This window comes from Phyllopteryx taeniolatus, chromosome 8 (genome assembly GCF_024500385.1).
Source record: "Phyllopteryx taeniolatus isolate TA_2022b chromosome 8, UOR_Ptae_1.2, whole genome shotgun sequence".
Taxonomy (NCBI): Eukaryota; Metazoa; Chordata; class Actinopteri; order Syngnathiformes; family Syngnathidae; genus Phyllopteryx; species Phyllopteryx taeniolatus.
Genome location: NC_084509.1, coordinates 7377371 through 7391210, shown reverse-complemented (window position 1 = coordinate 7391210; position 13840 = coordinate 7377371). Strand labels below are relative to the sequence as shown.

The following is a 13840-nucleotide window of genomic DNA, read 5'->3' as shown; positions in this document are numbered from 1 at the left end:
CTAAAATCATTTAAGTTAATTTTTCCCCACATTAATGTACACACAGCACCCCATATTGACAGAAAAAAAACAGAATTGTTGAAATATTTTGCATTTTTATGAAAAAAGAAAAATTGAAATATCACACAGCCATAAGTATTCAGACCCTTTGCTCAGTATTTAGTAGAAGCACCCTTTTGAGCTAATACAGCCATGAGTCTTTTTGGGAATGATGCACCATGTTTTTCACACCTGGATTTGGTGATCATCTGCCATTCCTCCTTGCAGATCTTCTCCAGTTCTGTCAGGTTGGATGGTGAACGTTGGTGGGCAGCCATTTTCAGGTCTTTCCAGAGATGCTCAATTGGGTTTAAGTCAGGGCTCTGGCTGGGCCATTCAAAAACAGTCACGGAGTTGTTCTGAAGCCAATCCTTCGGTATTTTAGCTGTGTGCTTAGGGTCATTGTCTTTTTTGAAGGTGAACCTTCGGCCCAGTTTGAGGTTTTGAGCACTCTGGAGAAGGTTTTCGTCCAACATATCCCTGTACTTGGCCGCATTCATCTTTTCTTTGATTTCAACCAGTCTCCCTGTCCCTGCTGCTGAAAAACACCCCAACAGCATGCTGTCATCCCCATGCTTCACTGTTGGGACTGTATTGTACAGGTGATGAGCAGTGCCTGGTTTTCGCCACACGTGCCACTTAGAATTAAGGCCAACAATTTCTATCTTTGTCTCATCAGACCAGATAATCTTATTTTTCACCATCCTGGAGTCCTTCAGGTGTTTTTTAGCAAACCCCATGCAGGCTTTCATGTGTCTTTCACTGACGAGAGGCTTCCGTCGGGTCACTCTCCCCTAAAGCCCCGACTGGTGGAGGGCTGCAGTGATGGTTGACTTTCTAGAACCTTCTCCCGCCTCCCGACTGCATCTCTGCAGCTCAGCCACAGTGATCTTTGGGTTCGTCTTTACCCCTCTCACCAAGGCTCTTCTCCCCCAATTGCTCAGTTTGAACGGACGGCCAGCTCTAGGAAGGGTTCTGATCATCCCAAACGTCTTCCATTTCAGGATTATGGAGGCTACTGTGCTCTTAGGAACCTTAAGTGCAGCAGAATTTTTTTTGTAACCTTGGCCAGATCTGTGCCTTGCCACAATTCTGTCTCTGAGCTCTTCTGGCAGTTCCTTTGAGCTCATGATTCTCATTTGCTCTGGCATGCACTGTGAGCTGTAAGGTCTTATATATACAGGTGTGTGGCTTTCCTAATCAAGTCCAATCAGTGTAATCAAACACAGCTGGACTCCAATGAAGGTGTAGAACCATTTTAAGGATGATCAGAAGAAATGGACAGCACCCGAGTTAAATATATGAGTGTCACAGCAAAAGGGTATGTTAAATCATACAAGGAATCAAAAGTTATTGTATTGTATTGCATTGTAATATGAGTGAATAGTATTGTAACTGGAGTGAATCGTATCACAATGCATCATAATTGCTGTCAGATTGTACCAGATCGCAAAAGAAATTAAGTTTCATATCGTATTCAAAATGAATTGTATCGTAGCGCAACATATCGTAATTGCAGTGAATTGAATCTTATCATACCGCATCTTTATTGGGGTGAGTCGTATTATAAGGCATTGTTGTTGTAAGTGAATTACACCATATCGTATGACATCGTAATTGGATTGAATTGTATCATGTCATAATTGGAGTGAAACAGACTGTATCGTATCGCGACATAATTGGAGTGAATCGTATCTTAATTGGAGTGACTTGTATTTTATTGCAATTAGAGTAAATCGCATCGTAAATTGTATCGCATCTCAAGTAAATGATAATTTCAATCATATTTGGCGTGAATCATATAGACAACGTCAAGCCCATATGCCATACTTGCCTCACTCTTGCGTGCTAGCAGCAAGTACGTGGCAGTCACCTCATTGTACTTGTGACTGACCAGGGAATCTCGGATCTCCTCCCTGGTGAAGCCCATCCCTACCATCACATCTGCAACACCAGGTTTCAAAGTCACGCAGGCTTCAATTCAGTGTTTGCATCATTCCGAGGGTCTTTTGTGGGGGTTTTACTGACCGATGCGGGCAGTGTCGTCGAAGTCCTCCTCGGGCTCTTTGTGAGGTTTCAGCTCCTCTCCGTCATAGCTCACGTTCAACCACTTGTCTTTCATGATTTGCTGGTAAAGACACCCGGGAAATAAGTGAGTATGTATTATTAGATCTTGTCATGTCTACAAGATAGGGCCGGGCAAAACGGCCTTAAAAAAAAATCTCAGATTTTAATCCATGTTTTCCCCTTCGCGTGCCCATAAAATGACAATGTCAGTACATCACTCGTAGGAGTAGTTTTGCTCTTTGTTTTGTTCCCTTTTGGAACATGCTTTATTTATCCTAAAACCAAATTAGCTTTGGAACAGTTGTGCTGTACTTTTCCCTGCATCAACAGAAATAATGGAAATGCATAATTTTTTTGAAACAGATAATGTCAAACTTAGTGCTTCTTGAAAAATGTCCCATTTGTCAGAAAATACATTTAAACACTATCCTTACTAAATCGGCATTTGAAATGTTCAACAATTAAACATAAAATCAGCCAGAAAACTACATGACTGGTCCATGTCTGGACAGAGGAACTGTAAATGGTCAACAATGAGGTTAAAATTAACAATTAATATAGGAATTGGTGTTTTAAATATATTTAAAGGATGAGAGAATGTCTCTCTTGCTGATTCGATTATCAGATCACTAATTTAAAGTGCTGTGAAAAAGTATTGCCTCTCTTTTCAAATTCTTATATATATATATATATTTTTTTTTTTTATATTTCCCCACTTTTAATGTTTATGATCATCAAACAAATGTAAATATCAGACAAATACAACCCAAGTGAACTTAAAATGCAGTTTTTAAATTTTGATTTCATTCACTAAGGGAAAAAAAACTATTCAAAGTTACCTGACCCTGTGTGAAAAAAGTAATGGCCCCCCCTAAACCTAATAGCTGGTTGGACCATCCTCAGCAGCAGCAACAGTTGAAATCAAGCGTTTTCTATAACTGAGAATGAGGCTTTTACATCTCTGTGGAGATTCTGGCCCACTCTTCCTTGCAGAATAGTTTGAATTCAGCAAAAATTTTGTTTTTTTCCAGCATGAACTGCCTTTTTAAGGTCATGCCACTGCATTTCCATTGGATTCCAGTCTGGATTTTGACGAGGCCACTCCAAAACGTTCATTTTTGTTATCTTAAGCCATTCTGAAGTTGACTTGCTTGTGTGTTTTGGATCGTTATCCTGCTGCAGATCCCAAGTGCGCTTCAGCTTGAGGTCACAAACTGATGGCTGAACATTTTCCTACAGGATGTTCTGTTAAAGAGCAGAATTCATGGTTCCATCAATCACAGCAAGTTGTCCAGGTCCGGAAGGAGAAAAGCAGCCCAAGACCATCAGACTACCACCACCATGTTTGACTTGTCTGTATGACGTTCTTTTTTTAAAATGCTTTGCTACATTTTTGCCAGATGTAATGAGACACACGCCTTCCAAAAAGCTCAACTTTCATCTCGTCAGTCCATATAATATTCACCCAAAAGTCTTGGGAATCATTCAGATGTTTTTTTGCAAAAGTATGACGGACCTTCATGTTACTTTTGGTCAGCAGTGGTTTTTGCCTTGGAACTCTGCCATGGATGTCATTTTTTCCCAGTCTCTTCCTTATTGTTCTGTCATGAACACTGACCTTAACTGAGGCAAGGGAGGCCTGCAGTTCTTTAGAGGTTGTCCTGAGTTCCTTTGTGACCTCCTGGATGAGTCATTGCTGTTCTCTTGGGTAATCTCTGTAGGCCGGCCACTCCTGGGAATGTTTTCTCCAGGTGATGATAATGGCTCTCCTTACGGTTCGGTGGAATCCTAAAGCTTTAAAAATGGCTTTTGTAAAACTTTTCAGACTGATAGATGTCAATTACTTTAGTTCTCGACTGTTCTGGAATTTCTTTGGATCGTGTCATTTTGCTCCAGCTTTTTTAGATCTTTTGTCTGACTTGATTTGGTCAGGACAGATTTTGTTTGAGTGATTTCTTGATTGACCAAGTCTGTAGGTAATCAGGCTTGGGTGTGATCAGTGCAAAGTAACCAACAATTGTGATTTCCCACAATTAATTTATGATTTAACAAAGGGGGTAATTATTTTTTCACACGGCCAGGTAACTTTGAATATATAGGTTTTCCTTAATAAATGAAATCCCCACTTAAATCAGCAATTTAAGTTCACTTGGGTTATATTTGTCTGGTATTTACATTTGTTTGCTGATCCAGCCATCCATTTTCTTCTGCTTCTGAGGTCGTCTCGCGGGGGCAGTAGCTTTAATAGGGAAGCCAAGACTTCTCTCTCCCCAGCCACTTCAACCAGCTCTCCCTTTGGTTCCCGAGGCGTTCCCAGGCCAGCCGGGAGAGGTAGTCTCTCCAGCATGTCCTGGGTCGTCCCCGAGGTTTCCTCCCGGTGGGACAAATGCCCGGAACACCTCACAAGGGAGGCGTCCAGGAGGCATCCTAATCAGATGCCCAAGCCCCCTCATCTGGCTCCCCACAATGCGAAGGAGTAGCAGCTCTACTCTGAGCCCCTCCCGGATGACTGAGCTTCTCACCCAATCTCTCAGGGAAAGCCCGAACACCCTGCGGAGGAAACTCATTTCAGCCGCTTGTATCCGGGATCTTGTTCTTTCGGTGACCCGCGTCCAGGCGAGGGAAAACGAGATCCAATATTTTTCATCGTCACAAGGGGTCTTTGAGTTTATGTTTGGTGAGCTCAAACATTAAAAGTGGGGAAACTATGCAAAAACATAAGAATTTGAGGAGACAAATATTTTTCACAGCACTGTCGGTACCTAAACCTTCCAAACAGCAAGTGGGTCCGTGTGTCTGTTGTCTAAGAGTTGCACTGCACCTCCTTCTGTTCTTTCTTGAACTCATCACTGCCATCCTTCCGAGTTAACATGGATATTTGACTTCAAAAGCTGTCAATGGCAGTGATTGTGTTAATGTAGCATTTTACAGGTAAGGCAAGGCAACGTCAGCATATTTGCAGCTTGGAAGCACATACCTCGGTGTAAAAGTTTCCAATGTGGATAAATGACTGCTTTTGCAATGTATAAATGTCTTTGGCAATGTTGAGTGCGACTGCCTTCCACTGTGCTCCTTTTTGTAAAACAAAAAGGTTTTCTCATGTTGTCTGTTTCTTAGCAGAAATTAGCTGCTGTTGCTTTAAAAAAAAAATAAAATAAAAAAATAAAAATCATCAGAGGGGTCAGAAATGTCACTAAATATAGCTACCAAATTGCTAAGTTGGCAACACCGACTGTGCTTTCGTAAACTAGCACCACTTTGTTCACAGAACATGTCGTTGTTCAGTGGGGTTGCACTGTGAACAGGGGCAGATGCAAAAAAAACAAAGAAATAACAGATTGCACTGATAAGTAAACTTGAATTCTTGGCCGAGCCCTACTACAAGTGTCCCTGGTCACCTCCAGCGAACAGCGCTTGGATGGGTTGAGGACAAGAAAGCGGCGCAAGATTCCCTCACAGTCTGTAGACATGTAGAAGGGCACGCGGTATTTCCCTCTCAGGACACGCTCACGCAGCTCCTGAATGCAACACAAATTCAGATGAGTTTCGGCCACAGAGACAATGATACTTGAAAGAACAACCACAACCTATGCCCACCTTCAGGTTTTGGCCGTCAAAGGGGAGCGAGCCGCTGACCAGTGTGTAGAGGATGACGCCCAGGCTCCAGATGTCCACCTCGGGGCCGTCGTACTTCTTGCCCTGGAAGAGTTCTGGTGCGGCATAGGGTGGAGAGCCGCAGAAGGTGTCCAGCTTGTTACCCGCCATGAACTCATTACTGAAGCCAAAGTCAGCGATTTTGATGTTGGAGTTGGCATCCAGCAGCAGGTTCTCCGCCTAAATGGTAGATCACAACAGATGATGTCATAGTGGCACATGTTTTTACTTGTCCCCAAAATGTTTTTACATCTGAAGTAGCAGATAAATGTGCTTAGGCAGGGGAGGGCAAAGTGTGATCCGTGCCATTCTTTTATTTAACAATATTATTTTATTATATCAAATAAATGAAACTACCCATAATAAAATAAGGTATCCTTGGGTCCCTTGATTACTATATGAATTGCTGGGCGGCACAATGGCCGACTGGTTAGCACATACGCCTCACAGTTCTGAGGTTAAAATTCCGGCCCCACCTGTGTGGAGTTTGCTTGTTCTCCCTGTGCTTGCGTGGGTTTTCTCCGGGGACTCCGGTTTCCTCCCACAACCCAAAAACATGCACGGTAGTGCATGAAGAGCATTAAAGTCCATTAAATGAAGACTTTAAATTGCCTGTAGGTGTGACTGTGAGTGTGAATGGTTGTTTGTTTATATGTGCCCTGCGATTGGCTGGCAACCAGTTCAGGGTGTACCCCGCTTCTCGCCCAAAGATAGCTGGGATAGGCTCCAGCACGCCCGCGGCCCTAGTGAGGATAAGCGTTACAGAAAATGGATGGATGGATATGAATTGCTATTTTTTAAAATAGATTTAAAGAGATGGGAGAATCTCTTTTGCTGTTGTTTGTCAACTTCTGTTTCTATGCAAGCGTGGTCATGTTGTTGAGTGAATTAACTGCAGCGGAGCGTTTAATCTACAATCAATTCCACACATATGACAGAATCCCTAACAATTAATCATTTATTAAGTCCAACAACTTTCTCTACATAAATTGTGTCCGTCAAATATTATTATACTGTGGTGTGTGTGCTCACCTTCAAGTCTCTGTGAACAATGTTCTTCTGATGGCAGTAGTGGACAGCTGAAACGATCTGTGTAAAGACAATAAAACATGCTTCATGGACAGTAGACAATATACAATGAAGAATTTCACGACGACGGTTGTGAAATTCACTAACTTTTTACAGTGTATGACGCAGCAAACGTGTATTTTTATCTTATTTATCATGAACAAGTGGGTTGAAGTTGGAACCAACCTGTCGGAACTTGCCGCGGGCCTCTTTCTCCTTCATGCGCCCGTGAGCCACGAGGTAGTCAAACACCTCCCCTGCGAGTAAAGACAAAAAAAACAACATCAGTGACATTTATTGCAGTGTAAAACAACAACAGTATAGTAATAGTGCAAAATGACACCAGCTCTTTACCGGGGAACTGAGAACTCCACAAACAAGAACAGTGGAGGAGAATTGGGGTGTCCTTTTTTTGATAAGAACGACTACTTGTATTTAAGAAGAGACTGAGGGCACCGCTGCAGCAAAGTGGAGACTGTGGAATAACCTTTAGGAAAGGAATTCGCAACATTCACATTCCACATTACGAAAAATTGCCTTTTTAATCCGGACACTCTAGGGTGTGGCCGCTTCTTGCCGAAAGTCAGCTGGGATAGCCTCCGGCTCATCAAATGGATGAATGGACCTAGCTTTGTCCCTAGTAGTCATGGCTAATGGAAGCCATATTTGCGGGTGTAAAAAAATAGGGGGTGTGGAAAAAAGAAACTGTAGGGGGGAAAAAATACATAATTTGTCTCCTTTACATGTCCTTCCTTCAGTAATACACCAAAAGCACATTTTTTCTTTGCGAACTCCAATACAGTGGTGTGAAAAAGTGTTTTGGTCTGCTTCACTTTATCAGGGAGGTCCTATTTAAGTGATTTCTTGATTAAGAACAGACTTGGTAGCATCAACCCTGGGTGTGGCTCGAGAAATTGAACTCGGGTATGATAAACTACAGTTTTGTTTTGACAAGGGCGGCAATCACTTTTTCACACAGGGTCATGTAGGTTTGAATTTTGTCTCCCTTAATAATAACAACCATTTAAAAACTGGGAAGGGGGGAAAAAACTTAAATTCACACCACTGTAAGTTGAACATCTGTAGTTTATGTAAATATTTATCCATCTGGCGAAAAAAGGAAAGCCACAATCTGGTCTTGAATGTTGGGCCAAACAACTGAAGGTGAGTCACCAACCCACACAGTACATTACTTTTTTTTTTTTAAACTAAGTCACGAGACCACTCCAGCCTGTGATGTGGACTTCTTTATTGTGTAAGTAGATTAACATTGGCTGCTGTCAGTTCATGTGATGTTGAGTTTGTGAGTGTTCGTCTCCCATTTGTACTAGCTCCTTGTTAGAAATTGGAAGCAGAACAGCAAAAAGATGAAAGAAGAAAGGTAAATTCAAATTCGAAGCGCATGGGAAACAGCAAGTTTTCGCTTTAATCGTGTGGTCATACGTGATAAAAATGACAAAATTGCGACAGACCTGGTGAATATCAACTGTTTTTGAGCAGTTATGAGCAGTGAAAAAAGACAAAATGGTGAATGAAAGCTGAAACAAACAACGATGGGTCGCCATTCCCCACTGATACGTGCCAATGAGGAGGGTAAAGCAGGGAGCATGCATAGCTACAATCTGGGCCAAATTTGAGCAATTTTCCTCTTTTACGATCAAAAGTCTGATTATCCGGTGTCTTGAGCGACTATCCTGTGGTGTGGGGCGTGTTAAGATTTATTTTCTCCCTGATCTGCTCAGATAACAGTGGGGCCAACAATCATAAATGTTAAACCTGTTCAATATTTACAATTGCAAATCGTGATTGTGATGCAAATAGCAATGATGGCCAACAAGGAAGCTCACTGAAGGTGACAGTTGCAAAACACAAAAAGAAGAGCAACTGGTTTTGTTGAGCGTTTGTGTAATGTGTCCTTCAAGTCATTTACCACAAGTAAAAGCTTCACTCTCTTACCTCCACTGGCATACTCCATGATCAGGTACAGAGTCTTCTCAGTCTCTATGACTTCAAAAAGCTGGACTGTAACACACACACACACACAGAAAAGCAGGTTTCACAAAATAAAGCCTGCCGATAAAGACAACCTCAAAAGTAACTCACCTATGTTGGGATGGTTGAGGGTTTTCATGATGCGTACCTCGCGAAAAAGCTGAAAAAAAAGACCCTAGATCATCAAAGTGACTCATATTCATACATGCACATGGAGCCATCTTTGGTTTCCCCTAGGGGAGTGTGATAGCTGTACAGTAGGCCTCTATCCCTGGGTGTGTTCGCTACTACCCCCTCATCCATTCATCATGGTGCTTGAGACTGCCGTCTCATCCCACCTCACTGCCCCACGCTTCTGCCTCATTATAATGCATTTTGCAGAATGTTGTGTTCAAAGACGTGCTGATAGTGAAATGGTTAGATGCCCGCAGAATTAAAAAACGTGACGACAAGCTGCTGAACTCAAACACTTAAAAGACCCAGTAAAGTCATTTTTGTGTTTTTTTTCTAAATACATTAAATATGTGGTGGCACGATGGACGACTGGTTAGCACATCTGCCTCACAGTTCTGAGGACCCGGGTTCAAATCCGGCCTGTGTGGAGTTTGCATGATCTCCCTGTGCCTGCGTGGGTTTTCTCCGGGTACTCCGGTTTCCTCCCACATCCCAAAAACATGGATGGTAGGTTAACTGAGGTCTCTAAATCGCCCGTAGGTGTGAATGTGAGTGCAAATGGATGTTTGTTTATACAGTATGTGCCCTGCGATTAGCTGGGGAGCAGTACAGGGTGTACCCCGCCTCTCGCCCAAAGATAGCTGGGATAGGCTCCAGCCCATTGCTACCAGTATAGCATGCTTCCCTGAAGTGTATATGTTTTGTGTTATTTGGACTACAGTATCTCTGCCTGCAAGTGGTTAGAGTAGCCGCCAGCGGTCCGGCGCAACGGCGTTACAGGCATCAGCCTGACAGTTGCCGACCGTAACGTCGTGGGGCAAGGAGGCGGAGAAAAAATATCATTCAGGGGGACGGCGGTGCATCACACTGCTGTGGCCATATATGGTACACCCTTCGGCCAACACAGCAACATGATGACGGCCCACTGTATTTCAACGAAGACAAAAGAGGGAAAATCGTCCCGGTGCGCCTGCCGCTCATTACGCCGGGGCTCATAGGCTGCCTGGCTCCCCCAGAGTGCCTCTCTGTGGCCTGTGAGAGCGTATGCAATGTGCATCGCTGGGAATTCTCCTCCCCCGGCTTAGGAGCTGCGAGAGAAGGCCCGCATTCGATTGACAGCCTAAAGTTTTGCGCGGATGTGGAAGTAAACCGGAGTGCCCGGAGAAAACCCACGCAGGCACGGGGAGAACATGCAAACTCCACACAGGCGGGGCCGGGGATTGAACCCGGCTCCTCAGAACTGTGAGGCTGACGCTCTAACCAGTCGTCCACCGTGCCGCCCTGATTTCACATACTTTGTGTTTTTTTTAAATGTTTTTTTTTATTGGAAGTAGGTATACTTGACAGTTGGGCAATGCTAAATGGCAAAGATTTTTTTTTTTGCCTATGCCATCTATCAATCTAATTTGGGCGAAGCATGGTGTAAAAGTTTGATAGTCAGCATGTTTGGGAAAAAATACAATAATTTAAAAAAGACCCCCCAACAGGAGTTTCACACGACATTGTGCTATGTCTATCATCACAGAATGCACAAAAAGTCTCAAGGAACCCGTGCTCCAAATTGAACAGAAAGTGAGCCATTTTGGCTAGAATTAGTCACTTTTGTGCAAACTCCTCCAACGGAATTTGCCCATATGAGCACCAATCAACTGATGGGTGAGGCTAAATTGCGAGCTATGCCTGAGGCATCAAAAGTTTAATGATCCTTTTAAGGATTTGCCCACATAAGATCAGAACTCGTCATAAACAGAGAACCCCTTGCACTCTCAAGAGATTCTAAAACTGTATTGACAATAATCACAATTTGACAATAACTTTTTAACTGTTACCACAGTTAATGGGTAAGTCACAGCAGCTGTGTGTGCAGCCGGCATTGTGGCACTTCGGGGGGGAATTAAAAACAACATTGTCACGGCAACCATGACCACCAGGCATGGTTGTTGTCATGGTGGACGACCAGGAAGTGAAATAAAAGATCCAGAGAAGGTTCCAATGGGCAAGGTGGGACGGAAAAGCTGGAGAGAAATGCAAACGTCATTCATCTCAGCTTATGACTGATGGGAGGTGGAAAATGTAAAGTAGAGGTGACAGGCTCATCCCCTTAATTCTTCTTAAAACACTCAGATGCTCCACTTACTTAATTTGATTACTCTCTCTAACAGACTGGTACACTGAGTCATGTTATTTTGTCCAACCATTTTCTAGAGCGCTCGTCCTCATTAGGGCTGTGTTAGGGTGAGCTGGGTGGAGTCTATCCCAGCTGACTTTGGGCTAGAGGCTAGGTACGCCCTGGACTAATCACCAACCAATGGCAGGGCACATAGACAAACAGGCATTCAAACCTATGGACAATTTTCAGTCTTCCATCCATCCATCCATTTTCTGAGCCGCTTCTCCTCACGGGCGTGCTGGAGCCTATCCCAGCTGTCATCGGGCAGGAGGCGGGGTACACCCTGAACTGGTTGCCAGCCAATCGCAGGGCACATAGGAACAAACAACCATTCGCACTCACAGTCATGCCTACGGGCAATTTAGAGTCTCCAATTCATGCATGTTTTTGGGATGTGGGAGGAAACCGGAGTACCCGGAGAAAACCCACGCAGGCACGGGGAGAACATGCAAACTCCACACAGGCGGGGCCGGGGATTGAACCCGGGTCCTCAGAACTGTGAGGCTGACGCTCTAACCAGTCGGCCACCGTGCCGCTCAATTTTCAGTCTTCCATCATCCTAAAATGACTTTTGGCAAGAGAAGTGGGGTACACCTAGGACTGGTTGACAAACAACCGTTCATATTCACATTAACACCTATGGACAATTTAGAGTCTTAAATGAAGCTAACAAACATGTAAACTAAGAAGACCTTGATAGAATCCAATGGAGTATGTCCACAGCAGGAACCTTTGGAGGATGATTGTATGATTGGACCGCAGGAACTATGGTCTACATTAAAGCCGCATTTTCCACCTGAAGTGTATTGTTTTAGCCCTTAAATTTTGGCCAGTTTGTCTGTATTGTGTTTGTGTCGCTTGTGGGAAAAGCTGCTCTCAAGATGTCTGCCCTCTTGTCCAATGATTCTCCATACAAAACCACAACAAAGCACTGTGGGCCAACAACATGACACAATAGCAATGCATATAATTGCATTACACCTAGAGACAAAAGACAGAAAGGCAACCAAGTCCACATCGTCTGTCTTCTCCCTATCTTGTCTTTCTCCTGTCCTGTGCAAAGGCCCCACAACTCCCCACCTCAGGCTGCTCCCCTTTTGTTCGCCTGTCTGGAATTCAGCTCCGGGTTTAAGGGGCCAAAACGGGGGCACTACAAGGGGGGAAAAAAGCTTCCCCTTGATGACGGCTCTGTCTACAAACAGTTTATCAGCGTCACTAGCGGCAGTTTATGGGCACGTTTACATGACAATAATCTACAGAAAAGTTGCATGCATCATGGCATGTGTGAGTGCGTCACATATAAAACTGCAATGGTGGTTTCATATACAGTAGAATTTTTTTATTTTTTTTACAGATATTAATTGCTTGCATACTTGAAATTCACCCACAAGAAATGCTTCTGGATAAGACTAGGAAAAACAGTTGAGTGCGTCTTTAGAAAGTGTTTTGGTAGATTGTTGTCACGTAAATGTACCTCGGTACCTCCTGAAACAGGGATCCCCAAAAAATAGTGCCAAAACCCTCACATTTGTTGCTTCGGGAGGTAACTGGGTACCTTGATGTGACAACAACCTGCTCAAAATATGTTTGTGGAAATGTCGATTGGCTGGTGGCCAGTTCAGGGTGTACCCCGCCTCTTGCCCGAAGATAGCTGGGATAGGCTCCAGCACACCCGCGACCCTAGTGAGGATAAGCGGTACAGAAAATGGATGGATGGAAGTGTCATGACAAAAGGTGTCAAAAAAATAAATAATCAAAGGGAAAATACTGTCATATGCATGCCAGGGCAGTAGTTGGTGATGTCACGTTGTAAAGAAAGGCGAGGAGGCTTTTCTGTCACTTTTGCTAAAAACCTTGCCGCTAGTTTGCGCTACCGTTCGTGTTCTCACAGTAGAAATAGAAGCGGTAGAGCCTGATTGGTATCTTGGCCAGATGGGAGCCACTATTGCACAGGGCCAGATGCCATCGATACTCTGACGTTATCAACACTTGTTAGCTAACCAGCAGACAACTCATCAATAGCCCAACTCTGTGTGCGTGTGTGTGTGTGTGTCTGCGCGTGCATGTGTACACGGGATGCCGTATGGATCGTGTTGTTGTTGCGAGGGTGCTGATAAAGTTAACCAATAATCAGACAAAGGCTCCATTTGTTTGTCGTACAAAGAGCAATTTGTACCAAGTGTGAGAAAATATCACCAAGGTTTTTTTTCCCACAATAGAGAAGAGAAAATTGCCTCATGCTTTATGTATTTAAAACAATAAATAATGCTTTGTACATGGAGATAACATGATCGGTACGCTGGCAGGTTGGGGTAAGAAAAAGCTGTTCAAACATTCGCTGGGGTGGCTGCCTTTGCAATCTATACGGGAAATGCTGAATCTGAACTCAATAATGGACTGTGACTCTCAATCCTCTGGAAAAACACCCTGAGACATGAGAAGCACACAGTCAACACACTACACTGCTTCTTGTTATCTCCCCCAAGGAGGTTACTGTATGGTTTGGTCTGTTTGGTTCGTCTGAAAGCACAGAAACACAAAACTTGAACTGGACTGACAACACTATTTCAAGAGAACCATTACTGAAATAAGAAATGGAACTGCCTTGGTGGAGGTCTGCTCTCGTAAACATACATCTAACGTAAGGAGTCAGATCACATGTAAACAAAATAGATA

At 43.6% G+C, this 13840-nt stretch overlaps 1 protein-coding gene across 9 annotated transcripts in view; it reads right to left on the bottom strand.

Annotated features, from left to right (window-relative positions):
• The window catches only part of mark4b (MAP/microtubule affinity-regulating kinase 4b), a 56200-nt gene that overhangs the window by 25319 nt on the left and 17041 nt on the right, over nt 1-13840 (bottom strand). For all 9 annotated transcript variants that reach the window (XM_061781347.1, XM_061781350.1, XM_061781351.1 and 6 more), the window contains 8 exons: nt 8932-8980; nt 8785-8850; nt 7015-7085; nt 6793-6849; nt 5704-5940; nt 5505-5624; nt 2068-2167; nt 1874-1983 (listed from right to left, as the gene is read on the bottom strand). In XM_061781347.1, the coding sequence (XP_061637331.1) occupies nt 1874-1983; nt 2068-2167; nt 5505-5624; nt 5704-5940; nt 6793-6849; nt 7015-7085; nt 8785-8850; nt 8932-8980 (810 nt within the window). The remainder of the gene's footprint in view (nt 1-1873; nt 1984-2067; nt 2168-5504; nt 5625-5703; nt 5941-6792; nt 6850-7014; nt 7086-8784; nt 8851-8931; nt 8981-13840) is intronic.